Source organism: Vipera berus (genome assembly GCF_964194415.1).
Source record: "Vipera berus genome assembly, chromosome: 3".
NCBI classification, from domain to species: domain Eukaryota; kingdom Metazoa; phylum Chordata; class Lepidosauria; order Squamata; family Viperidae; genus Vipera; species Vipera berus.
The window spans coordinates 59,052,325-59,079,054 of NC_138204.1; the positions used below are offsets into that span (position 1 = coordinate 59,052,325).

The 26,730-nt window shown below is 40.7% G+C and overlaps 1 protein-coding gene across 1 annotated transcript in view; it reads right to left on the minus strand.

Moving 5' to 3' along the window:
* Window positions 1-7,825: 7,825 nt before the first annotated feature.
* The window catches only part of POMGNT1 (protein O-linked mannose N-acetylglucosaminyltransferase 1 (beta 1,2-)), a 31,842-nt gene continuing 12,937 nt past the window's right edge, over window positions 7,826-26,730 (minus strand). Inside the window, exons 7-22 of the mRNA XM_081323187.1 lie at window positions 26,600-26,717; window positions 26,029-26,127; window positions 25,004-25,131; window positions 24,172-24,242; window positions 23,602-23,677; window positions 21,650-21,733; window positions 21,111-21,152; window positions 20,674-20,732; window positions 19,405-19,477; window positions 19,151-19,279; window positions 17,491-17,616; window positions 16,373-16,437; window positions 14,935-14,979; window positions 14,463-14,598; window positions 13,428-13,537; window positions 7,826-12,101 (exon numbers count right to left, since the gene is read on the minus strand). Of these exons, the coding sequence (XP_081179313.1) occupies window positions 12,005-12,101; window positions 13,428-13,537; window positions 14,463-14,598; window positions 14,935-14,979; window positions 16,373-16,437; window positions 17,491-17,616; window positions 19,151-19,279; window positions 19,405-19,477; window positions 20,674-20,732; window positions 21,111-21,152; window positions 21,650-21,733; window positions 23,602-23,677; window positions 24,172-24,242; window positions 25,004-25,131; window positions 26,029-26,127; window positions 26,600-26,717 (1,458 nt within the window). The 3' untranslated portion in view covers window positions 7,826-12,004. The remainder of the gene's footprint in view (window positions 12,102-13,427; window positions 13,538-14,462; window positions 14,599-14,934; window positions 14,980-16,372; window positions 16,438-17,490; window positions 17,617-19,150; window positions 19,280-19,404; window positions 19,478-20,673; window positions 20,733-21,110; window positions 21,153-21,649; window positions 21,734-23,601; window positions 23,678-24,171; window positions 24,243-25,003; window positions 25,132-26,028; window positions 26,128-26,599; window positions 26,718-26,730) is intronic.

The window sequence follows — 26,730 nt, forward strand, 5'->3', positions numbered from 1 at the left end:
CCAAAAGACCTGGCCGGCAAACATTGCACGTTGTCTGCAGCAAAGGAAAGTTGGCAGGAACTTTGCACCCCTCCCTGCTGCCCAACTACACCATCTCCTAGTTGTAAGTAAGAGAGGACCAGGAGTGGGAGGTGAGGAGCAGCACTTAATTCTGCCCTGCTGAAAAAACAGAGTCCATGTGCACTCCTGCCTCGTGCTCATCCATGTCAGCCAGGCTTTCCATGCATGGAGAGCCTGGCACCGAAGCATGGAAAACACGTGCGCGCCTGCCTCATGCTCACCTTGTGTCAGCCAGGCTGACCACAAGTCAGAAGGAGAAAACGCAGTGGCAAAGAAACCCCCTCCTCAAATAACACATTTGTCAAGTCCACCCTGCCCTCTGCAAGCCCCTGGCCCAATGGGGAGGTGAGGCCTGGTGGACATGATTTCCTCTCCACCTCTTTTTAACCCCTGAAGATACCTGGAGGAGACGGGAGTGGCGATGCCACGGTGCTGTGGGAGCCACGGGGCCCGTTCTACATGGCAGGGCTGTGCAGGGTGGGCAGTGGGGTGGAGACAGCGCTGGTGGGGTGGCTGGGGGTGGGGGGTGGTGGTGGGGGGCTGCCCCTCTGAGGCTGGAGTCAGCGCCGGAGCAGCTGGTGCTATGGGAGCTGCGGAGCCCACTCTATATGGCAGGGTGGGCGGTGCTGGTGGGGCGGTTGCGGGTGCTGGGCGCAGAGGTGGTGCACGTGGGGCACAGTGGGCGGCTGACCTTCCATAGGTCGGGCCAGCTGGTGGCCTACCTGGTGCTGGACCTGCGCTGCTGCCTTGCCCTGCGTGCCTACATGGCCACCCTGGAGCACCTGGCCTGCGATGCCTTCCGCCACCTCCGCCGCCCACCCCGAGCAGCCCCACCATGTAGAACGGGCCCCGTGGCTCCCACAGCACCAGCTGCTCCAGCACCGGCTCTGGCCCTGGGGGGCAGCCTGCCACTGACACCCCTAGCGGCCCTGCCCACAGCCGCCCCACCAGCGACGCCGCCCCACCAGCGACGACGACTGCCCCGTGCAGCCCCATGTAGAGCGGGCCCAGTGGCTCCCACAGCACCAGCCGCTCCGGCTCCAGCCCTGGGAGACTTCGCCAGCAACGCCCGGCCCAGCCGCATCAGCCGGTTTGTCCGACATCAGAAAGCAAGATAAAAAAGACCCCAAAGTCGACCGGGGAGAGCTGAAATGATCCGCAAGCAGCTGGGAAAAGCCGAACACACTGCTTTCTCTGAGAGCGGCCGCTTCTCAGGCCTCCCTGAGTATGGACTTCTCGCCTAACTCCAGCTGCAAACGAGAAAGTTCTTCGTCAGGTTGGTCCCTTGTATTTATCCTGGACCCCCAAGGAGGTGGCTGAATGGATCGGAGACTTGGGTTTTCCTCAGTAAAAGTTAAGATCAGGTTTCCTTGCAAGCAGAAGGGGAGGATATTCTATATACCGTAAGTTCACACATCATATTATTAGGCCATAGTTTCCTGAGTATGCCCCAAACTGACATATTTAGGACATACACTGTGTCATAAATGTTGCTTTGCATTTACTGGATTCTAACATCACTTTAAGCAGCAAATGATTGATCCACTTTAGCATGTTTGCTGAATCCAGATTAAATGCATAATTTATGGTATATATAAAGTATGAATAAATATAGTATACCTAGACTATGGGTCCATATGTATGAATCCTGCCAATGGTGATTTATTACAGTTAAACAATATGGCTCAGCATAATTTGTGAATCCATAAAAACCCAGCATTATTTCAGACAAGGTTTTGCCTATTTTCAAAAATAATCTACAGTACTCAGTTCCAGAATACAGTAATAATACAATAAAACTACCACAATACAAGCTTCCCCCTTTTGTACTGGTGTTGTGATGTAAGGGGTGGAATTTGTGTCATATTTTAATACATCCCACTTCCCAAGTGATTGTGCAGCTAAGGCTGAATGACAAAAGTCCAGATAATCAGTAAATATATATTTTTAATTATATAAATAAATATATAAATAAAATTATATAAAAAAAAGATTAACAAGATGAGAGTTCTGGCACCTTTTTTTTTTTTTAGAAAAAAAGCACTGGTAATCCTATTATATACATTAAAAAGGTAAAGGTAAAGGTTCCCCCGCACATGTGTGCTAGTTGTTTCCAACTCTAGGGGCCGGTGCTCATCTCTGTTTCAAAGCCGAAGAGCCAGCACTTGTCCGAGGACGTCTCCGTGGTCATGTGGCCGGCATGACTAGATGCCAAAGGCGCACGGAACGCTGTTACCTTCCCACTGTAGTGGTCCCTATTTTTCTACTTGCATTTTTACATGCTTTCAAACTGCTAGGTTGGCAGAAGCTGGGACGAGTAACAGGCGCTCACTCTGTTACCCGGCACTCAGGATTCGACCCGCCAAACTGCCAACCTTCTGATCAACAAGCTCAGCGTCCTAACCCACTGAGCCACCGCGTCCCTTATATACATTAACTTGAATCAAATTTAGCTTTATTCTGGCCTCCTTAGTTTGTTAAACATTCTTCACAGCCACTCTGCCTTTTCTGAGAATCGTCTCCCCATATCCCATCTTTTTTCTACAAACAAATCTTAAAGTTTCTTCATTCAATTTTAATCAGCAAAAGTCCATGAAGCGTTACCAGGGATAACACATTCTAACTTCGATCAGTTAAACTGACTTTTAACTTCTAACGTTCTTGATCTTTAGTCCCTTCAAATAATATCCTGTTATTATTAATTTCTTTCCTTTTTTTTCTTTGTCACTTCTAACAAAATTCTTCAGAAACTTAACAAGTCTCTTTTGTAAATCCAATGTGGGAAAATTATCCACTTGGTTATTATGTGCATGTCCCTTTTAATTATTAATTATTAAGACATCAGCCAGTTTCATGTGTATGTCCAGTGTAGCATCCTTTTCCATATCCTGTCCATAGCATCTTTTAAATACAGTCTATCTATACAGGCAGATATTTTTAAAATTAACTTCTGGGCCAATTGTTCAAAAATATCCATCAATATTTCCAATGTTAAAATATTTTGCTCAATTCTGTATTAGTAAGTCAGTACTAATTAGTAGTACTGCTAGGTTTGTAAGCCGCCCTGAGTCTTCGGAGAAGGGCGGGATATAAATGGAATTAAAATAAATAAAATAAATTAAATAACTTTAAGTATTGTTATCCTTTAATTATAATCTTTAGTTCCTTCTGGTTCCCTCTAGTGTCCAACCTTCAAAATCACATCCTACCTTTTTTTTCAAAAAAAAAAGAAGAAAGAAAAATAATTTAAAGCAAAACTATTTTCTCACAGGAAGAATAGTACTAATTTCAAAACTTTCCTAAATCCCACTTGCTGTTTATTCCAAAATATTTTTTTAAAAATCCTTGTGTCAATGCTGCAATGAATTTGGCTGAAGCCATTTTTACTTTGTTTTTGGTTGCCACAGTATGGGAGGCGGGATGTGTGCTTTTATGGTTAGACAAAACAATAAATTGTCCTGTGGGAACCAAGGTCAATTCTGCCTGGATTTTGGCAGTCTGAGCCTTTCATTAGAAAGCCCACCAAAATAGTTAATTGGGAAGTTTGACTTTGAAACATTGTAACCTTTGGGAGGGAACTTCAGTTTTGGTTTCACTTTTGATCGAGCTGATACTTTTGAAGCCAATAAATTTGTTCTTTAAAGAAACTTTCTGCCTTGGAGTTCTGTTTTTACTGGTCTCATCTATCGGAACCATGACACCTTGAACTTGTATTTAAAACTTCTTTTACTAAGAATGGAAGGAAAGTCACTTGGTGCTGTAAAACCTGTCGATCCAAAGATTCCTAATAACTGAAAAATAGCAAGCATTTTCCCCATTTTCCCATGATTAGATGGAAATCCTAATTCTAAAAATATGTAAACCCAGGGTCTTTTTGAAGGTGCCAACTGTGTTTTGAGCAAAAGGATATCTATTTGGTTGTGTCATAGAGAACTAAACCTGCAGGAGATTGTTATCTCCTTGTGAGAAGCAACTCTATGGAGCACTTGTAGCTGATTTGCAGTCTTCTCCATGTTGGTAGAGAATTACTTGCCAGCTGGTCTACTCCACCACGGTCACCAGTTCCACTTTAGCCAGTTCCCATTTCTTCCCTGGAAATTATTTTTGAATATTATTCTGATATTTAGCTATGTGCAATTGACCAACCACATACTCTGTTTGTTTTTGTCTTGCATTCTTTGATACTTCTTAGTGTAGTTCATTAGTTGGTAGTTTCTGCCTGTTGTGCTTAAGTAAACTCCACATTTATGTTAACACCAAATACAAACCATCTGAGTCATTTCCATCAACTATACCAGATGACAGCTAATAGATTAGATTACACTGCTGTGTTCCACAGAGGAAGAATTAAGGATTACAGAACACTCCTCATTCACTCTCTGCAAAAAAAGTCAGCTAATAGGAATTACAAGCACTGTGCCTTTATCATATTTAATATGGTAACAATCACCTTATCCAGACATCAATTGTGCCCTTACCTGTTCTGTCATAACGTCATTGATTTACAAGAGGTTGTATTCCTACTTATCTCTTTCACTTGCTAATGTTGTTGACTTTTCATATCTATTTGCATAGGTTACAGTTTAATGCTAACAGTGCTGGAAGTGAATATGTAATAGGAAAATATTAGTAAAAGCATAACCTTTTGCTACTACAGGTATGAAACTGAGGGATATACAGAGTGAGTTGCCTAATCTAACCAAGTTGCCTTAGATTAGGCAACTCATACACAGAATGTAATGTATACCTTATTGAAATCCAGTGAAACCGAAGAGTGGGAAAATAAGGACAGATCAAAGGAAGGCACTCTTTTACGCAAAGGGTATTTAACATGCAAAATATGTTGTCATGGCTCTATAGATAGCCATCAATTTGAGAGGTTTCAAAAGGAAAGTAAAAAATTCATGGAGGTTATGAGGCGTGATGGTTCATGGACAATGATTATAAGGCATGATGACTTCATATTAGCTCCCTTATTACAAAAGGCCCGCTTCTCTGATTCACTTGCTTATGGACAGAAGTGGGAATATGCTTGTAGTGTATGCTCTTAAAGCACACACGGAAATGTCAGCCCAGCAGGGGGCTGGACAGCTCCAGGCTATAACCGCTTTTGGCGGGAAAGCCTGAATAGAGCGAGTCATTGACAGCCCCAGGGCATGGTCAGCTCTGGCGGGAAGCCAGGGTTTAAATCCATTGGCCACCTGCACTGGCGGGAAGCCCAGGTTTGAATCTATTGGCTGCGATTCACCTGGACAGGTATAAAGAGACGCCAGGTAACCCCTTTGCTCCAGCTTCATTCCTGATAAAATAAAGAAGTACTACCCAGCTCAAGTGTCCGTCTCTCTGTGCGACCACTATGCCCAATGAGCTATTTTAATTTGAGCAAACGTTTTCATGTTGTGCATTCATTTCACTATGCAGTTCTTGACTCTTCAAGGATCATGGTTACATTTGGTCCATACAGGCTTACAACTGACCAAGAGTCAAAGGAACATTTAAATGTTTCTTTGAAAGGCACATAAAAGCACCTGGGTTTGCATAATTTCTCAACTAAGATAAATGACCAAATTATTTTTTTTCTGCCAGATCAGATAATCTGCTACATCAGTGATGGCGAACCTATGGCATGCGTGCCAGAGGCGGCACTCAGAGCCCTCTCTGTTGGCACGCACACCACTACCGCTGCCAGCAGCAGGTCCTTCAGGCCACCCGGAGCAGGAGCCCCGCCCAGCACAAAGGAGGCGAAGCGGCTGACTAGCAAACTCGAGTAGAGGCAGAGCATAGCTCACCAACCATTGTTGGTTGGTGGACTGGAAGAAAAGGGAGGGGGAAGCATTTTGCACATGTGCATGTGCGCACAGGGCCACAAGCACACATGTGCTGGAAATGGGGCAGGGCTGGTGCCTGCGTGATACTCACTAGCCCTGTCCCATTCTCGTGTGGTGCAGCGCCTTGTATCTGCACCCTGCGGTGTGGCAGTGGCCGTTTTTGCGCCTTGCATTTCAGTGGCACATTTTTGCGCCCCCAGTTTTTCGTGCCAGAGGCTGCACTCAGAGGCACCTCCCTGTCCCCTCCCCGGAGGGCACCAGAATGCTGATGTGGCCCTGGCACTTTGTGATAAATAAGTGGGTTTTGGGTTGCGGTTTGGGCACTCGGTCTCTAAAAGGTTCACCACCACTGTGCTAGATTATTGTGCCCTTTATAGTGGAAAAATCCAGAATATTGCTTGATTACCACAAAGATTGAAGTGTTATTTAAAATATTCATAACCCAATGAAGGTCTAATCTTTATTCCCTCCATTTTAATACATTTTTGCTTTTTAATATTTTCTGCCAGTTTTTTGTGGAATGGGAGGCAGCTTTGGAACTGCATTAAAAGGGAGCATGTATATATTTTAATAGAGATGAAATATTATAGGTCAGTCAGTGCTGTAAGAAAGCATCCACTTTGGCAAATATGCCAGATCAACCATGCCCAAATGGACATATGCTGTTCATTACTTTAATACAGTAAAACATGTAATGTGTTCGCTCTTCAGTTTTTTGTTTAACAGAAGTTGACTTTTCAACAACAAATGGCATGCAAAGCAGCTAATAACACTTTTTGTTCACTGTTGCTGGCAATTCTATGCTGCCAATTCAAACTAGGCTTCCATCTTTCAGATTTTAAAGGATATGTGTGCTTAAAACAGCTTGTTTTAATGTACCCGATTGGGCAACAGGGTTTTAAATGAACAATCGGCTTTTGCTAAGTTACTATAGTAGATGCATGTGTGGAGTTTTGTGGAATAAATTTATACAACACTAAAAGGAACAGAGTTATTTTTCAGTTATTAATGTTTCATCGTGCCCCTTTCTAGGAGTTGCCCTTCATCTGAACAGGCGCATAGCATTTTCTTTGTTCTTTGTTTCTTACCTGGAAGAAGTGACAGCGAGTGAGATCATTCACCTTATGAGTCCACAGACTGATGTTTTTGATTCAGCTCAGCTCATTTATACTTCCCAGGGGCTAAAAATGCATCGGTGCTTAAAAGCAGCTTGCTCCTTTGGAGGTTATGAAGAACTGGGGACCTCTAGTGGTTCTATTTAATAGTTCTTTTATTTGGCACTACAGAGCAAGGTGAAGTATCTGGCCAGGTGGAAAGATGAAAAACGTAGAAACAAAATGGGTAGGCCCACCTTGAATAAAGTTACTGACGTTATGCACCCGACTGCACTAAGTACTGGTAGCCCTTGACTTACAACCTCCATTGAGCCCAAACTTTCTGTTGCTAAGCAAGACAGTTAAGTGAATTTGCCGATCTTTCTTTTCACAATCTTTCTTGCCACTGTTGTTAAATGAATCACTGCAGTTTTTAAGTTAGTAACATGGTTGCTAAGTGAATCTGGCTTTCCCATTTGATTTTGCTTGCCAGAAGGTCGCAAAAGGGGATCACATGACCCCTGCAACCGTCATAAATGTGAGTCAGTTTCCAAGCATCTGAAGTTTGATCACATGACCGCGGGGATGCTGCAACAGTTGTGTGAAAAACTATTTAAAAAATAAGTCATTTTTTTCAGTGCTGTTGTAACTTCAAATAGTCACTAAATGAACTGCTGTAAGTCGAGGATTAACTGCACTGTTTGCAGATGATGATCAATTCAGAAAACTTCTGTAAACCCAGGACAGAATTTATTATTTGTGCCTTTTGAGGACCTGAGAGGATAAGGAAGTGGAGAACACAATACAAGTTTCTCGGGATAAAATGACAATCTATGCCACACCTACTAAGAAAGGACAGCCTTTATTTGCAGGAAAAGACATCACCATGCATAGAGATGTAAAAGATAGGAGATGCAACAATTCTGCCATCTTTATTTTTGGAAAACACAGGCACATGGGGTTTCAAAAAGCAGCCAGCCCAATTTCTTCCCTCCCTGACTGTACAAACCAGGAGCACTCAGGCCACAAAAGTGCACCACTCTTAGCTTAAGTTGAATACCAGAAAGGGAAAAAATAAACAAGAGAGAGGGGGAGGGAGGGAGGGAGGGAGAGAAAGAGAATCAACAACAGAAAAAAAGGGCAGCAAGAGTAAGTCTAGCCAAGATGGAATCTATTCAGAAGACCGTAATATCAGTTTTGATGTTGCAACTATGGAGCCAAGCATAATTGTATCCAGAATGGGGTAAGATGAGACTTGCATTCTGATAAGCAATTTAGGCCACAATATGACAATCAATCCAGCAATATCTGAATATATCCCATTGTTTTAGGCATGCCTGAAAACTGCTAAGTGTTTTGTGACAGTTCAAATTTAAACAAAATCTCAAAAAGGACAATCACTTGGTTATTTCATTCTTTACTCACACACACACACACACACAACTCTCAATTGTTTTATGGAGCTAATAATTGCCTTGCATGAAATTAATTTCACCTAGTATTCTGTCTTTAAGAGTGGCTAACCAGAATGAGTGTATAAGCATAGTTGAAGATAAATGTCAACCTGCCATTTTCTGCATAGTGTAGTCTGTAAAAGAATGGCATTAGTCATATCAGATCCCCTAGATTTATTTGTTGTTTGATGAGGACAAAAATCTCATTTTAACCAAGGAGATGAATACTGCTCTTTCTCCTCCACACCTTACACTGATTTTATGAAGATGCATTTTTGGTAAGAAAAAGAAAAAAAATTAAGACTTTATTTTTTACAATTAGATGCAAGGAAAATAAAATCAGCATAAACCTGCCATTTTCTTTCCCTGCTGCCAGCTGTTTCTTCCTGGATATACATTGCACTTAACAGGGGCAAATAATTTTATTTAGTACAAGAATCTTCTAGGTGTATTTACTCCAACTGCCTTTTGATGTATGAACAGCAAAGCATTCATGGATCTCTAGACTTTTGCCTTTATCTTCAAGGATGAACTGGCCTTGATGAGAAGAATTATCATCTCTAGCATTTTATTGATCTCTTCCCCAACATACCGCAAACCATTTAATAAACTTCTCATAGATATTGCATCAAAGTAACCTTCCTTTCCATAGCACTTCATCACTGTCGGGTGTTCTACACTTGGCTAGACAAGGCAAAAGTTGGACCTGATAAAACAATGTAGTTCTGGCTTAACAAAATAACCTTGCATCACAGTACAGAAAATGCCGTTCAGAAAGAGATGGCATTTGGAAGTGTAGGGGCCTCCACCACCCTAATTTAAGTATTATATAAAGTGAGCAGGGTTTTCAGATTTGCGGAAATGGACTTTCTACTATAAAAACGCAATAGAGGGGAGTGACACATGCTCTTCTCTACCAAGGGTTTAAGGGACTACAGACACCAGAGCTGATGGTAAGGAGAACCAATCAATGATCAGCACTGTTCCTGAATCCCCCCCCCAAACATGGCCTAATACATCTTTCTCCTATCAAAGATTTTGAAGACCCTAATAATTAAATCCAAAAATAACTTTACATCTACAAATACAGGGGTCTTCAAATTTGGCCCTTTTTTGACTTGTGGACTTCAACTCCCGGAATTGAAGTATGCCTGGCTGAGGAATTCTGGGAGTTGAAGTCCACAAGTCATAAAAGGGCCAAGTTTGAAGACCCCTGTACAAATAGAAGAGGGGGGGGGAAACACACATTGATTGATAATATACTTGATACCAAATCTATCAATCTCTTCCCCCTCCTACTCCCCCAAAATAGCCTTTAGGATCTCTTCCTGATATGAAATCTCTATTCCCAGTATTATGGGAATTAAACCATCATATAAATCAAGGGACTGGATTGTTTTCTTCAGTCCCAGTGGCCCAATAAATAAGGGACAAAAAACTCAGCACATTTCCCAAAAAGTGTAAATTCAAGTTGTTGACTCCCCGTTAATAGAACTAGCTACTTAATATTCTCACAGGCTTTGGGAGATTACACGAGTCCAAAAAGGAAGTTCCAAGACAGGTTCCACAAAATGGCCGAAGTGCTAGTGCTCCAAAATGAGAGCCATTTCATCTGCCATGAGAAAGACTCTGCATTTGCAGAGAACATTTTTTTTCCTGGTGCGCAATTGCACACTTAAAAAACACCTAATAACATCATGATCAGGAATCTTAGTAAGTTATGTCTCTTCCATGTTTCTTTAGAAAAAGCCATTTCTCCTTCACATAACAGGGCAGGAAATTAAGTCAAGGCAGAGCAAAAGCAGCACTGCTGTACTCTGACACTAGGGTTCACATTTATCCTGCAAATGGAAGACTACTATCTTCCCTCAAGACTGATAGGGCCATGATGACCGCAATTTTTGTTGGCAGAAATCCTCAGGTGAACCAGCCACTACAGTGACCTCTGCAAATATCATATTTATGAGAATGTTAGGTCAGAAGTCCTACTTGAGGCCTCATTCAAGCACAGAAGCCTTGGGCTCTAGAATAAGTAGTAGCCTGAGTTTCAAGAGAAACGTGCATTAACTAACTAATCAAAACAAAATACTTCAAGAAGTTTTTAAGCTGCCTTATGGACAGAAAAAGGTATTTACTTTTTAACTCATACTGGTATCGGACACGTTTGGAGGACAGTGAGGAAAAAGAAGAAAACACAAAGTGGTAACTCAACTAAATGAAAGAAAGGTGGCTTCAAACTAGAATCTAGTTGTTCCTTGAGGGAAATGCTCATTTCCTTTTTCCTTAATATATTCATGGTGTGAATATATTGAAAGTCACTTTCGAGACCTAAAACCTTCCCTCTTCCCCATAAGGCACAGGATATCTAAGAGGAAAACATTATTTCCTCTTTATCCCTGAATTGCTGCTTCCTCTCTCTCCCCACACCATTTCACCTCTGATTAACTATCTAGAGCCCCAAATTGCCCTTTCTTAGGACTTAGTATGAAAATCTTCCAGATGCATACTTTGGGGCCAAAGAAAGACCCTATGATGGCTGGCTACTTCTGGGTTTGGTTTTCAGAACCTATAGACCAGCCTCACTCAGAAGTAAGATTTAATCTGACTCATTTACTACTTCTGCACCCTGATATACTGGTAAACACTAAAGCTTCCCAGGCCAGCACCTGCTTGCTCAAGGCACTTTTCTTCTTTACTGTTGCTTAGCTCTTCCTGCAAGCATTTTATGGAAATGACCAAACCATGTAGCCTGTATCTTTTCAAGTATTTCAGCCAAGACCAACTGCCTTTGCTGGATCCATACAAATCCATCGGGAACCTAGACGCCGTAGCTTTGAAAGTGACCACCTTTTGTGGCCATCTCTGCTCAATAGGAGGAGAGGATGAGGAAAAAGGGAATTCTGAGCCTGAGTGACCAGGGCATTCAGTACACAGTAAACACATGCAGTTCTTTTGCAGCTTGTACCCTTTGATCACGAAGCCAAGACCACAAAACTCTTCTTCGTGTGCATGTGAATCACTGGCCATAAAGTCACAAGCCAGGTGGTGGTACCGTATGTGGGTTTAAGAAATGGCCCCATATGCTTTCCAGGAACTATTCCCATCCTTATTACTCACCTCCAAAACCAGCATATAAAGCAAGAAAACAGCCATTAGAAGGTGGCTGACCACTGCAGCAAACTAATAAATTAAAAAAAAAATACATATCCTCAGGTAACAATGTGGAAAGAGCTTCTAAAGGGAATCAATCCCTTTCAAACAGCTCCCTCAGGCCGAACCCCAATTTGGGGAAATAGTGGCCCACAATTAGTAAAGCATCAATATTAAAAATGAGACAACTGCATTGTTTCAGTGGCTTAGAAAAATATTTAAGATGCCTGTTCTTCCAAGGCAATTTATCCACTCTCAGCAACAGCCTGAGGTTGGGGGATAGGGAGAGCCCCCTTTGGCTTGTCCTACTTCTCAAGGCTTCCAGAGAAAAGCCCATCCCAGAGAGCTTTAAGTGTTCCTCTGCCCCCCTATTCTGCAGGCTATGAAGGCAATATGGTCAAACATTCCATGTTCTGCTTCATGTTTGCTCTGCTCCTGCTGCTATGGCTCCTGCTGCCTCGTCCTTGGCTGGGGGTTCCATGTAGATTGGTGTCACTGAAGAAGGTTTTTTGAATCTAGGAAAAAAGGAAATTGGTCTGGAATTACCAGTACAGAAAAGGAGGTGGAAACTTAGATTCAATAGGACGAGTAACAAAAATATATAAAACTGTCTTGACGGGCAAAGTATTACAGAATTTTCTAATCCGGTGCTTTCTAGAAGCACCAAGTCTCAACTTTAGAATTCTAAAATATCAGTCAATAATTGAGGTTAGGGGAAATGCAAGCTGGGTAAGGTGGATTGCAATACATCCATTTAACCTAAGCAGTGCTGTCTGATTTGTACTAATCCTCCATAGTATCCAACTAAAGTATTAACCAGTGCGTTTACATGGAGACTGGATTTGGAGTATTTTGTATGCACAAAATGCAGAACATCTTTCAGCTTTTGCCCCTTCCTGCTTATCTTTTCATAGTTGTTCTACTCTATGAAGATACACAATACAACTTTTCATCATCCACTACTAAATAAACTGTGTGTTTCCAGTAGATGCCTTCCTTTTGCTTTTATTAGGCTGCTATTCCCATCAAAATGACACTTATAATCAGTTCTTTCTATGATCCTCTGATTCCCAGTTTAAATGTCTTCATCCTCTGAACAATCATGGGGAATTACAATTCACTGAAAAGCAAGGGTGCACAATTTATGCTGGCCCAAGGATCACATCTGGCTTTTAAACAATATAGCAATAGCAGTATCACTTAGATTTATATACCACTTCATAGTGCTTTACAGCCCTAAGTGGTTTACAGCATCAGCTTATTGCCCTCAACAATCTGGATCCTCATTTTACTGACCTCGGAAGGATGGAAGGCTGAGTCAACCTTGAGCCAGTGAAGACTGGGCAGTGTTTCCAAAAAGTAAAGAGTGGAACTTGGACAACAGTTGATTTTATTAAATATACATGTAAATGTAATTCAAATTATTTTAATATGATTGCTGTCCAGTCGTGAATTTAACAGTTTCTCCTTTCTGCATGTTAAAAATTGCAATTTGAAAGCCTTTGGAACTACATCTAAAGATTACAAGGGCTTCTGTAGTCCCATTAGCACTTCTTGCTTTAAAGTTCGACACAATGTCCATTTCACTGAAGAATTAAATAAGTACCAACTTGCAGCAGAGCTAAGCAATGGATGGATGCTAATTACCCATAACAGGAGATATCTCCTTGAGTCCCTTTGGGGGGCGGGAAACATTTAATCTGACATTTTCTTTAAGAACAACATCTGTAACATCAAAAGAAAAGGGGCCTAACCAAATAATCTGGGCACAAAAGTCTGACAGGAAAAAGAAAAGTTTTATACAACAATTAAGTCTATCTTGACCCACAAAGAAGACTTACGAATATGGAGAGGCAGGGACTCCTACGACCAAGAAGTGATTCTTTTTCCGAAAGAGCCGCCATAGTCCTTTATGATTCCCCCGGACATCCAGATCCCAGATGTGGAGGCACTAAAAGAACAAGTTATAAATGTCTGACAGCAAGACTGAATGAATCATATGACTAAAGATTCAAAATCTAAACCAGCTGAGTGCTTCTAAGGAGCTTTCAGTACTAGCCTGCAATATGGTATAGCCTAAATATGAGCAGGAATGCCTCTTCAACCTTATCCTAGGTTGGGCAAGAAGTAAAGGTGGAAATTAAACAGACTTTAACGGTGGGATTTTTTTTCTTTTTATCCTGTTATCTTTTTACCAATTATTAAACCAAATATTCCTACAAAAAGAATTAAGTTTTGTACATGGCAATAGCTACTAGAATATTGTATACTTCTTAATGGAAAGTACAAATAATACCTTCTGTAAAAGAATGGTAAATTAAGTTATGGGTGTATGAATCAATGTTAAAGGGAAGTTTCTTTTTTAAAAAAAAATCTGATAGAAAATATAACTGAATGTGAGAGGTATTATTTGATTATAATTTTATAAGCAGATTTGTACTACATCTCAAGTTCATTTTCTCCTAACATAAACTTTTAACATTTAGCATTTTCCCCTTTTTTATAGTTTGCTAAACTCTTTAAAATTTATAAGTTATTGCTTTTTAATTAGCTTATAATTTATAAGTTAAATCATACTGCCTAAAGCAGTTAATGACTATATGACACTTATATTGAATTATGTTAACACTTTTTTCAACTTTCAAATTGATATATTTTAATAGATTATCAATGTCATTTCAATGTTTTTGTTTCAATTTTACAGTTCTTAAAAACCTTGTCTTTATTTACAGTTTCTTTTCTGTTTTCCTTGCTTCTGTTTCTGATTATATTTGTTAAGTTTATGTCTGTCTGTCTGTCTGCCTGCCTGCCTGCCTACCTACCTACCTACCTACCTACCTGTCTGTCTGTCTGTCTGTCATCTATCTATCAAATACCTTGGCAAGCTGAGTCCAAGTAGTGAAATCTGCCTCCTGCTCCATCTTTATGTACATCACGTAGGTTTTTCCTTCAGTGTCTGGGACAAAAGAATCCTCACAAGGATTTTTGGTATGATCTAGAACTTCAGCCTCACTGAAAAAGTGGGTGAAAATAAGACAAGATCAGAGAGGCAAGCAGACAGAAAAGTCCATAATATGAAGCAAGTGCCACATTAAAGATACTAAACAGGAACATACAACCCAAAAAATATTAACTGGCTTTGAGAGTTAATAAAATGCCTTTCCTATTTCAAAATCAAAATATTTTTAAAAGGTATGCTAGTTGCCAAATTGGCCACAATGTTCTTCTGGATTCAGCTTTTAGGCATCATAATTCCAAAGCCCTAACATTTTGCATATTAGATCAGGCCATATAAGAAATTCACCTCTCTGTCAGTTTCAGTGATCCATTTTTTAACACATAAGGTACCTGAGCAGACGATGAAGTTCAATTTCATATGCATCTTTCTTTAAACTATACAGTGGAAAGAGAAATAAAAAGTCAGAACCGAAACTGAATTGCTTAATACTCAGTAGAGCAGCAGTTCCCAACCTTTGTGGCTTGGCGGCCCAGCTGGGTGTGTGTGAAGGTGGAGGGGAACTGGGCCACTTGAGTGGCAGGCTGGCGCATGCTGCACACAGCCCTTGCGCAAGTGGCAGGCCGGCGGGCACTAGCATGTGTGTACGCTGGCCCACTGTTCACGCAAGGGCTGTCTACTCACACATGCACCAGCTTGACGCTCGTGCGGCCCAATTCTGAACAAGTCACAGCCCAGTAGTGGGCTGCGGGCCAGGGATTGGGGAGCCCTGCTATAGAGAGATGGGACATTTTGCATACTCTAAGACTGTGGCATTAAAAGATGGTGGCAAAATGGCTGATTTGCAGCAGTGTGCTTTCTTCTCCCATCTCCACATCCCTTCCTGCCAAAATAAGCAGTGAAATCTTAAGTGTGCGGGGGGGGGGGCTCCTCTTATTTCCATCCTTAGCTTCCTGCCGATCCTTAAAACATGGCCTAAAATCATATTGACAAACTTCAGCCATTTTGCTGCTGAAGTTCTACCAAATGATTTATCATCCAGAAGCTTCTACTTCCACTTTCAAAAAACTCCTCAGAAACAGAGGAAAAGGCAAAATCTACAGGCGTTGGTATTTGTTTGTTTGTGTGTGTTGGTTTGTGTGTGTGTGTGTGTGTGTGTGTGTGTGTGTGTGTGTGTGTGTGTTTATTTACACAGGGCTCAAATAATAATCTCAGGGAATGATTGCAGAGATAAACAAGGCCAGTAAGTACCGCAGGTATTAAAGCAGGTACTGTTAATCCCAAAATGTCCACCCCATTCTTTTTGTAAAGGCATTTTATAGTCTGTGGGCTGTTGCTCAAATGTGATATACAATTTGAAGTGCTTTTTATTTATTTACTTAATGTATACTGAGTTTTCTGTAACGAAATGTTTTTCCCCCTGCAAATAATATACATGAAAGCGCCTATTAAACCAAGCTGCCCCAAACTAATTGCTCTTACATTTCTGCTCCTCTATTTTTATTCCATTCTTTCTTCTTGTACCTTGTGCTCATGATATGGAACATTTGCTTGTATATTTGTTTGAACCAAACTAGAAGCTGCCAAGAGGCAACCACTGAGTTATAATTTACAAGTCTACTCTTGGTGGGGCATTACTAAATAGTCCCTCTATTAGTAAGGGAATCTAATTTCCATCCTGGGTAAGCTCTCCTGCCAAGAGTATTATATTAGGGTTGATTTTGACTTGCTCATGTTCCTCAAGCACTCTGATATGGCTACATTCATATTAGTGAGTTGCCTACACAGGAAAGCTTATGCTTAGGTCAGAAGGCATCCATGTCTCCTTACCTCTCCACATTCTTAAGTTGTACGTTGGGGACTGTGTTGAACTTGTGCTTTTTGAAATACGCTTCCTAGAAAAATATGAATGGGGGAAAAAAGCGGTTTCAAGCATCATTTACCCTAGCTTTACACTTTTTCCTCTGAAGTACAGCAGCGAGAGTACCACGGCTGCTGACACTGCATACAAACATTTGCATCATTGTCCAAAGAAGAACAACTGCAGCTAAACCAGGGGTGTCAAACTCAATTTCATTGAGGGCCGCATCAGCATTGCGGTTGCCCTCAGGGGGCCGGGTGGCTGTGGCCTGGGTGGGCGTGGCCTACTGGGTGGGCGTGGCTAAAGTGCGTATGGCCTACTGGGTGGGTGTGGCCAGCTCTACATCATTCGCATCAAGGGTGCCTATGGGGGCCTGGGCAGGAGTGGGACAGATCTGAGGGTCTCTGGCAGAAGGAGGGTCTCTGGGCCGGGGCCAAGGCAGTGGGGGCCGTTCCCTCACTGTTTCCAGGATGGCTTCGTGGGCCGCATGAAACCACTTCACGGGCCGGATCTGGCCCCCGGGCCTTGTGTTTGACATATCTGAGCTAAACCATCTTATTTGTATCATAGATAAGCCTAAAAGCAATCATTGGGGAAAGCTGTGCTTAGTTGCTGAGTTTTGCTTATCAATGTTTGACTAAAAGGACAAATTGCAAACATTTGGATTAGGGAATAAATCAACTGAAGACGATATCAATTGCTTTCCTCAGTCAATTCATAGTTAGTCTAGTCCTCTATTCTATTACCTAAGTCAGTAACTCAATTTTCTCTGAGTGCTCACAAGAAGAAGATGAAGCTTTAAAACCTATTTTGCCCATCCAGAGGAGTTCCATTTACTTGTAATGGTCTTTGAATATTAATATAGATTAGCCTAGGCTATTAAAATATCAGCTTCTCCTCTCTCCAAAATTATGCTGCCATTGGTAGACATTGTTTGAAAGGTGAGGAAACATGTCAAACTGAACAATCTAACTGTCCTTCTTCTCCAATTGAAACCTCTCAACACCCAAACAATTTATTGTGGGAATAAATAAGGATACAAACAAAAGCTACTATTTCTGCATTTAAATTAAGAAGGGTCACTCACGTGGAAGTAGCCATTCATGTTGAGGCCAACAATGCCAAAGTGATACGAGCGGGATACATCTGGGATGAGGCATTCACGTCCTTTCCGCTGTTCTGGCATGCGCATCCACATGTCCCAGTCCCAAAGCTGAGAGAAGAAAGCAGACAAAATACAACACAGAGAAGAAGACTTTTTTGGAGAGCAGCTTATTTTGCTGCAGCCCCCATAAGCATCTGCACCGTTTAAAACCCTCTTGAGGTTTGAAGCAAAAGTTAATTCAGCCCAAGTTTCAGATGCAGGCTCTTATTATTTCTCAATTTTGAAAATGGAATGTATCCTGGCAGAGATTTCTGTTCCAATGCATACTTTATAGACAAGCATAAAATCTGGACAAAATGGGAATACTTTTTGTTGTGTTTGATTTCAGTTATTTTCTTTGGCATTAGAAGTCAGGCCTTTTTAGAAGCCCTGACAAATGCAATTATATAGCATTAGTTATGTACCTGCTAGTCACATAATGGTCCTTGATTTTTTTTAAAAAAATAGTCTGAGTGTTATAAAAATGGCAAGTTGCTGAGCTTATTACTTAAGTAAAACCTAAATGCTTTAAAAATGCATTTCTAATGCTCTTCTAATGCTTTCGTTGTTCTTTTACATCCCACATTTTTTTAAAACACCTGCGTGCTCACATGATATTTAAATTGCACGAATAGCTGAGGATGGTGTGAAGTCATTAGAAAATACACACACATACATGGCCAAATATTATTTAATTGTGTTAATTGTTAGACCTGTATTAAGCATTCTCAATTGCTTTGCCAAGTCCAATCAATAAAATGACTTCTAAGCAGACTGGTAGAGAGGGACACAGCAACAGTTTGCCAATGCTTGCCTTTATGAAGAGTTTCTTTAGGAAGAAACTAAATTTGCCTTTCTCAACCCAGCTCCTCCAGACCTGTTCCTCTGAGCTTAGTGGTTGGAAAAAATTAGAAATGGAATTCAAAGTATTTGGAAGACATCAGATTAGAAGACGCTGGTACATTAGCTCACTATTATTATTAAAGCAGCAGGTCTTTTTAATAGCTATCATGAAGTCAGTTATTTTAATATAATATTTTATTCTGTTCTACTGAAAGCTTGATGTACCAACTTCTGAAACTTTTCCTCCTGGCTCTTTTTTGTTCAATTCTAGATGATTTGGGGGATGAATCACAACTGCTTAAACCTTAAAGCTACATTTATGTGTATAAGCATAAAAAAATTAAAGCCTCTCCAAAGATAACTTTTCCTAATTGTGGAAGCTTTTCGACTACAGTGTTGGAGCAGGCTTCCTGAACCTGGGTTGAACTTTAGATACAGTACATGGATGTAATCTTCTAGAATTTCTCAGCCAGCATGGTCTTTAGCAATAATACTGAGTTTACTTATTTGGAAATTGTAATGGTTAAGAAAGAGTATGCTAGATGGCCTCATAATCCTAATGATGCAAGAAAAGCTACCATTAACTCATTATGAATACCAGATGGTAGTAAGGCAAAACTGCCCATCAACCTAAACACACACACACACACACACACACACACAGAGAGAGAGAGAGAGAGAGAGAGAGAGAGAGAGAGAGAGAGAGAGAGAGAGTGAGTCTTAATTGGTAAAGAAAAACAACCTGAAAAATCAGACTGACCTTTTCTGGTGTTGGCCATTTGGGCTCCAATTCATCCTTATACAGAGTCTTTCTTAACACCCAGCCCAGCCCTGGCATGGTCTCTACACGATACAGAAGTGAAGGGTCTTCAGCGGTATGTTCATACCCCTAATGGCCCAAAGAAAAAGATTTAGTAAATCTTCACCGGCAGGAAACTCATCACACAATCCTTCATCCAAGTTTAGGGCAACAGGGTAAAACGTGATAAGAGTTCAGGGTAAGAAATAACTCACCTGGTCATTCCATGCAGAGATGCAATACAAGCTGTCATCTTCTTCCAGCAAATAGACAGACTGGCTTAGAAAGCTAAGAAAATGGAGAAGAATGTCAAAGAATAAGCCAACACTGATTTGATTTATGAGAGCAATGCTGTGAATTGCTTAAGATTGAGGCATTCTTTTGAAAATGAGACTGCTTGGAACAAAGTCAATGAAGCGCTAGCTAAACTAATGACATGAATGAGTTATATGCGCTACATATGCCCTCACGTTGGGTATAAGAATTGGAAAATGGGATGCTGAACAAGCCTCAAATGTATGCAGACATTTTGCTTAAGATCTACAGACTCATTTTGTGTTCAAATGCTAATCCATACTTCTCAGTTTAAAGACTTTTTCTTTGTCAGCTTGCATATTGTGACCCAAGTTATCTTTCCTGACCTTCAAAATTTCTTCTGATGGGCTTGATGGAGGAACTATTATCCTACAGTATTTCCCTTGCAATGGAGATGATTGGGGGACTGGAGGCTAAAACATATAGGGAACGGTTGCTGGAATTGGGTATGTGTAGTTTAATGAAGAGAAGGGTGAGGGGTGACATGATAGCAGTGTTCCAATATCTCAGGGGCTGCCACAAAGAAGAGGGAGTCAAGCTATTCTCCAAAGCACCTGAAAGCAGGACAAGAAGCAACGGATGGAAACTAGTCAAGGAGAGAAGCAACCTAGAACTAAGGAGAAACTTCCTGACAGTTAGAACAACTAACCAGTGGAACAACCTGCCTGCAGAAGTGGTGAATGCTCCAACACTGGAAGTTTTTAAGAAGACTGGCCAGCCATTTGTCTGAAATGGTATAGGGTTTCCTGCCTGAGCAGGGGGTTGGACTAGATGTCCTCCAAGGTCCCTTCCAACTTCTACTTCTTCTTCTTCTTCTTCTTCTTCTTCTTCTTCTTCTTCTTCTTCTTCTTATTATTATTATTATTATTATTATTATTATTATTATTATTATTATTATTATTATTTTCATTGTCAACGGCAATACATTCATCTAAAACAGGGGTGTCAAACTGCCGGCCCATGGGCCGGATGCATCACAACGAAACCGCGCCCACCCCATTGCCGGCAATGGGGAAAAAACTCCGATACGTCATGTGACGTCACGTGACGTTGCGAGTTTGACATGCCTGACCTAAAACTAGCCAGCCATGCTGACAGAAGAACCCACCTATTATTCTTTGCTGGCAAAACAAAATAGGACCAAGGTAGAAAGTGAATTCAATTAATACCTGAAGAAATCAATGGAAATGTCCAAGTCTTCTTCCAATACCACAGCAAACTTTGCATCCTATAAAACAATCAAAATAGAAGGAAACCTACAGTGTTTCAAAACTATATACACATTCTCACTTAATGGAAAAATTTCTGGGAAGCTGACAATCCAGCCATGAATATAAGGACATTTCTTTTTTGGCAGCACCTAAATAATCAAAAACCTTATTTCAAAAAAGCATGGCATTATGCGTATGTGCCATCATCGGTTATGTTTAAGAAAAAGAACTTCTGCAACTTCAAGGTTTTCAATAGGCACTTATTATTATAACCCCTTCAATTAATGTTATGTAGCTCTCAGTAATTATATAGAAGAGCACATTCCAAAGCAGAATTTTCCCAAATCAAGAGATCTCTCTACACTGGCAAAGAAAGAAAAGCTAACTCAACCTACCGGGTGTAAGTTGAATGTGGCAGTCAAACTGGCCTTGTAGTGCTGTATGGGGACAAAAGAAGGAGTAAGAATCAGGATGTTTCTCAAAGTCTGTTCATTCTTATCAATATGTTAATACTAATAGAATCATTCCTGAAAAGCTACTTTTCAGAACATTCAGACCAACCATCTTTATCTCTAGGCTTCATTGGTGCCTCAAAGCAGAATGATACATACCTCGCATTTTTAATCATATAAGGCTGACAAATTCAAGCCCAGAATCCGAATGGAGAGCCAAGGCTTGTGCTTGAGCTCATCCACCACAAATCAGTCTGGAGGATAACATATACAGAATAGGATTTCTAGTGGAGGTCATGGTTTAATGCAGGGGTGTCAAACTTGCAACGTCACATGGTGTGTTGACGTATCATGACTTTTTTGCCATTGCCGGCAATGTGGTGGGCGCAGTCTCAGCATGATGCATCTGGCCTGCGGGCCGGCAGTTTGACACCCCTGATTTAACTGAAGCAGCAGTCAAGGCAACAAAATGAGCCACTCACTTGTGAGACTCTTGCATTTTTAATGCTGATGGGGGTGTGCTGGATTCCCTTCAGGCCAAATAATTCAACCACATCCATTGGCTCCTGGAAATGAAAGGAAATTTGTGAGGTACAGAAGGTTTTCTGAATTGTGCTCATTATCATCTTGATATGAATTCTTCCCACTTTAGATGTTTCTGGGATTGGGCAAGATAATTTCTAGAACACGGGTAAACAACCTGTGGCCTCTAGTTTTTTCATTATAGTCCTCAGTGTTCTGTAACCATTAATGCTTAATAATAATTTATCACTATTTTGAGGCAGGAAATACATGCAACTTGCAGTGAAAGCTGTACACAGTTCTTAATTTTGTATCAGTGTTCTGCCCACTATAGTCCTCAGGCTTTCAAAATTTTGATCATGTGATCATGGGGATGCTTCAAAGGTCGTAACTGTGAAAACAGAAGTCACTTTTTTCAGTGCCATTGTAGACTTTGAACAGTCACTAAATATGCTTCAACTCAGACTTAGGTTTGATGGTCCATAAAGTAAAGCTGTTTTACCATGTGAATAGAGGTATTTCTTTTCAGGAATAAAAACAGCTTTACTTTATGGACCATCAAACCTAAGTCTGAGTTGAAGCATATCAGTTAGTAAATACAGGTAGTCCTCGACTTACAATGGTTCATTTAGTGACTGTTCAAAGTCTACAATGGCACTGAAAAAAGTGACTTCTGTTTTCACAGTTACGACCTTTGAAGCATCCCCATGATCACATGATCAAAATTCCGATGCCTGACAACTGGTTCATACTTATGACAGTTGCCGTGTCCCAAGGTCATGTGATCGCCTTTTGCAACCTTCTGACAAGCAAAGTCAATGGGGGAAGCCAATTTCACTTAGCAACCACGTTACTAACTTATCAACTGCAGTGATTCACTTAACAACTATGGCAAAAAAGGTTGCAAAATGGGGAAAACTCGCTTAACAAACATCTCAGTTAACAACAGAAATTTTGGGCTCAATTGTGGTCGTAGGTATTATTACTGCCCCCAGAACACATTTCATGACAAAACACAAAGGAAAGAAGTAGTATTAATCATATAAGGCACGGATCAAACAAAATCTCCTTGGTGTTTTTAGGCAAAATATATTTGCAAGGCTCAGATAAAGATGGCTCTCTTAAGGTTCCCATTTCACACAGTGCTAACGAGGTGAAAGGTGATTAGTGACGAAAGGCAGAATGTATACCCTCTGGTCCTCTGCAGGCTCTGCGTTTATCTTGAGAGCCTTTTCAAAAGTTCTCAGTGAAGTGTATTCTTTGATAAAAGAGAATATAGTAGGGGAGCAATTTTAATTTGAATTAAATTTGAAAATTAAGATTTGTCTAGGACTCACTAACTGTTTGGTTTTCAGAATATCACCCAAAGGCCAAGTGCTGTACCTGAACCCCCTACAGTTGCACACCTCCAAAGTATTATTATTATTATTATTTGTTTGTGGTCACAGACCAAAGTACAAGTACAACAAGAGAAAAACATGGAGAAAGTAAAATCATAGACAATTGGACACCAGAAGCCTTGGCTGAGGGAAATTACAACATTCTCCTCTAATAGTTACAACTCTTAAAAAAATTTAGAGACCTGAGGAGCCATCCCCTAAACAATATAAGACCAAATTACTAGCATTGGGACCAGAAGGGTCTATTTTAAGGAGAGACAGTAATTTAGTTCTGCCTGTGTTATACATAGGGCAGTATAACAGTTTCAACCTCAGCCCTATCACAGGGGCATAATCGCTCGCTAATCGGGAGCCTCTTAAATCGCCCCTCGAGTACTGCTGAGGGCAAGACATTGAAACGGGCTAGAGAGAAGACTCTCCTATACTTGGGGATAGTTAGAGTGTAGAAGTATGAAGCCATCCTCAGTCCATAACACCTCCAAAGTAGCAGATCCACCCTCCTGATGACTTACCTCGTAATATCCATCAATAAAAACTGTTATCATTTGAGGATTGACCCCTTGTGCTGACAGCAGAGATCGTAGCATCCTAAAAAGAGAAGGGTTAACATATACACTGTGATTCCCAGAAAGCCTTTTAATGTATTAATAGAATATATGTCCCACTTTTCAGATAGGAGCTTGAATCTAATCTAATATTAATGATATAAACTTGACTAACATTTGTTCACTTTAATCCCAAATTGTGTATTCTATGCCAATCAGAATTGACTACCTAGAACATGAATTTTGTTTACAAATAAGCAAAGGATGAGATTTGCAGGATCTCAGATTTACATTTTTACTTTATTGTAGGTGAAATCTTACAGTTGACTCTGTGTATGACAACTGTGTGCTTTCCTTTCCCCTTCCTTGCTGGTTAGAAGACTTTCTTTGTTCAGAGGGACAAAATCAAGAAAGCTTGACCACACCATTTGGGAACTGGAAATTATTTTCCAATAGAAACTAGGCAAGCAAGAAATATATGAATTCTCTATTTGACGTTGCATAGCAATCACTTTGTCCCTACTAACTGTCTCTCACCTGTACAGGTAGTTGGGTCTATTCCCTGCAATGACAGCAACAGGTACATCAAAAACTGTGTTGTCCTTGAGCTAAAAACAGGAACACCAGAAACAGAAATTTAAGATAGCCAACGCCTCTTTTCCCCCCAGCGTGCCTTTTATTTTTCTCTTCTTACACCTGAACATTTATGGCAGTGTTTCCTGAGGATATGTGGTCTTCAACTCTCAGAATTGACAGCTGGGGAAATCAGGCAACTAAGGTCCATGCATCTTCAAGTTACCAAGATTGAGAAACACTGATTTAAGGGGAAAGCTGGGAACAGCTAAGTCTCATATAAGCAATTTTTCTTTGCCTGTAGTCTCAGACTTAGATTATGAACTGAAACCAATATTCTCTGACCACTTCCAGAATTAGGATTGTGTAAGTAGGTTTTAAAGTGTACTACTTATATGTTGCAGAATTCAGAAAAGATTATCAGCAGTATTTATATTTGTCTCATGTTTCTCAAATTTAGGGAAGTAGACAGTTGGCAAAAAAAGGAAGAGATTGGAAATAAAGTAAAAGACAAAAAAGATATGAAGGACAAATATAAAAATCAGATGAACATAAAAGAACTTTTTAAAAAACTATAGCTCCCAGCTACATAGTCTGGTAAACTTTATCGCCAGATTGAACATCCTTCCTTCCTTCCTTCCTTCCTTCCTTCCTTCCTATCTATCTATCTATCTATCTATCTATCTATCTATCTATCTATCTATCTATCTCATATTAATCATTTGATGGGTCAGTTAAATCTATGTAATTAGAAATTTTGTTTCTAGAGTTGGTGAAGGAGAATTATTGTACTTACTGGATCAGGATTGAACTCTATAGGTGTAGGATCTTTACAGCTGCACACACTTCCATAACCTTCGACTTTGCTGCAAAAACGCTTCCGCCGCCGATTCAACTCAGTATCTGGCCAATGGCATTCTGCATCTGTGGAATACGTCATATGTACGCATATGATTAGCTTGACATATACAAGAGCTTTGAAACAGATAAGTCTTTTATCTATTTACGTTCTGCTACAGTCAACTCAGAACATTCTTAGGATGTTTCAATCTCCGAAGCCCATAAGCAACAAGCCATCAATAATGATCAAAATTATGAACGAAAATTCAAAACATCTGTGTGGCAAACAATGCCTGGCTGCCAAACAGAAAATGAGCTTTCTTTTTTTAAACTACCTCTCTTCTGAATATGTAATAATAATAAAAAAGATCTTGTCTTCAAGGTAGCTTTTAATTTCATTGGCTTGTTTCAGGAGAAACCAAAGAGAACAGCACCGTAAGTCAGTGTAATAGCAACTGCCAATTTCTGAACCTATCTCTAGTCCAGCCTATTATTTTGGGTTTCGGTAGAAAATCAGAAAAGCTAAAATAACATACATATAGTACTTGACTTAGAACCACAGTTGGGATGAGAACATCTGTCACTAAGTCAGATCATAGCTTGTCAATCAGAAGATCGGCAGTTTGGCGGGTCGAATCCCGAGTGCCGCGTAACAGAGTGAGCGCCTGTTACTTGTCCCAGCTTCTGCCAACCTAGCAGTTCGAAAGCACGTAAAAATGCAAGTAGAAAAATAGCGCTGGCTCTTCGGCTTTGAAACGGAGATGAGCACCGGCCCCTAGAGTTGGAAACGGGGGAACCTTTACCTTTACCACACACACACACACACACACACACACACAATTATTATTCAGCAGAAATTTCACTAGTCTTCTTCTTCAGTTCTTTACCTCAAACAGGTTCCTGGTTTCCTAAAGCTGTTTAGGATTTGCTGGATTATCCAGCCTTGTCTCTACTACTCCTTCTTGGGAATGAAAATCTTACCTTCCACAGAGGTTAATTGGACTTCAGTTTTTAACAAGACTGGCTCTCCCCAGGAGGAAAGCAGAGGGGACTTGGCATGTTTCTCACCATAGACTTCACCTACAGAGAACACAACACATGATGGTCAATAGGCAGCCAATAACCACTCACTACATGTTAGATCCCTGATGTAGCCATTAGACAGTAATCTTACTTTTTCACTAGGCTCATTTGAATATATTTTTTTATAGTGCAAAAGAAAGATTAATAAAATATCCCTCTATAGGAGGTGATAGAGACACCCTCAACTGTTGTAGAAGAGGGAAAATTGGTTTAGGTATGAAAAATTGCAGTTGCCTATGCCCAACTCCCCCATATTATTAACAGAAAAAGTCCTCAGCTTCTCATGCTCCAATTTAGTGGGTCTGAGAAGTTCCAATATCATAAATATATGAAAAGCAAGAATCTAGAGCAGAGCCAAACGTTTGCCTGATTAACATTATTCTTCTCATTGAAAAAGTTACAACCCACCAGGAGCCCTCTCCTGCATCCCTTTCTCCCCGGGAGATTTCTGCACAAGCTTGATCCTGACCTCCTTTCTTCCCCACAAATGTCCACATGTCCCTCCAGCTGAGAGAAGCTGCAATCTGGCTCCCTAAACTCTTCAGAAGACTCTTGGCTGTGTCTTTAAGGTGGAAGGAGCCCTCATCCTGAAAAGGAAGA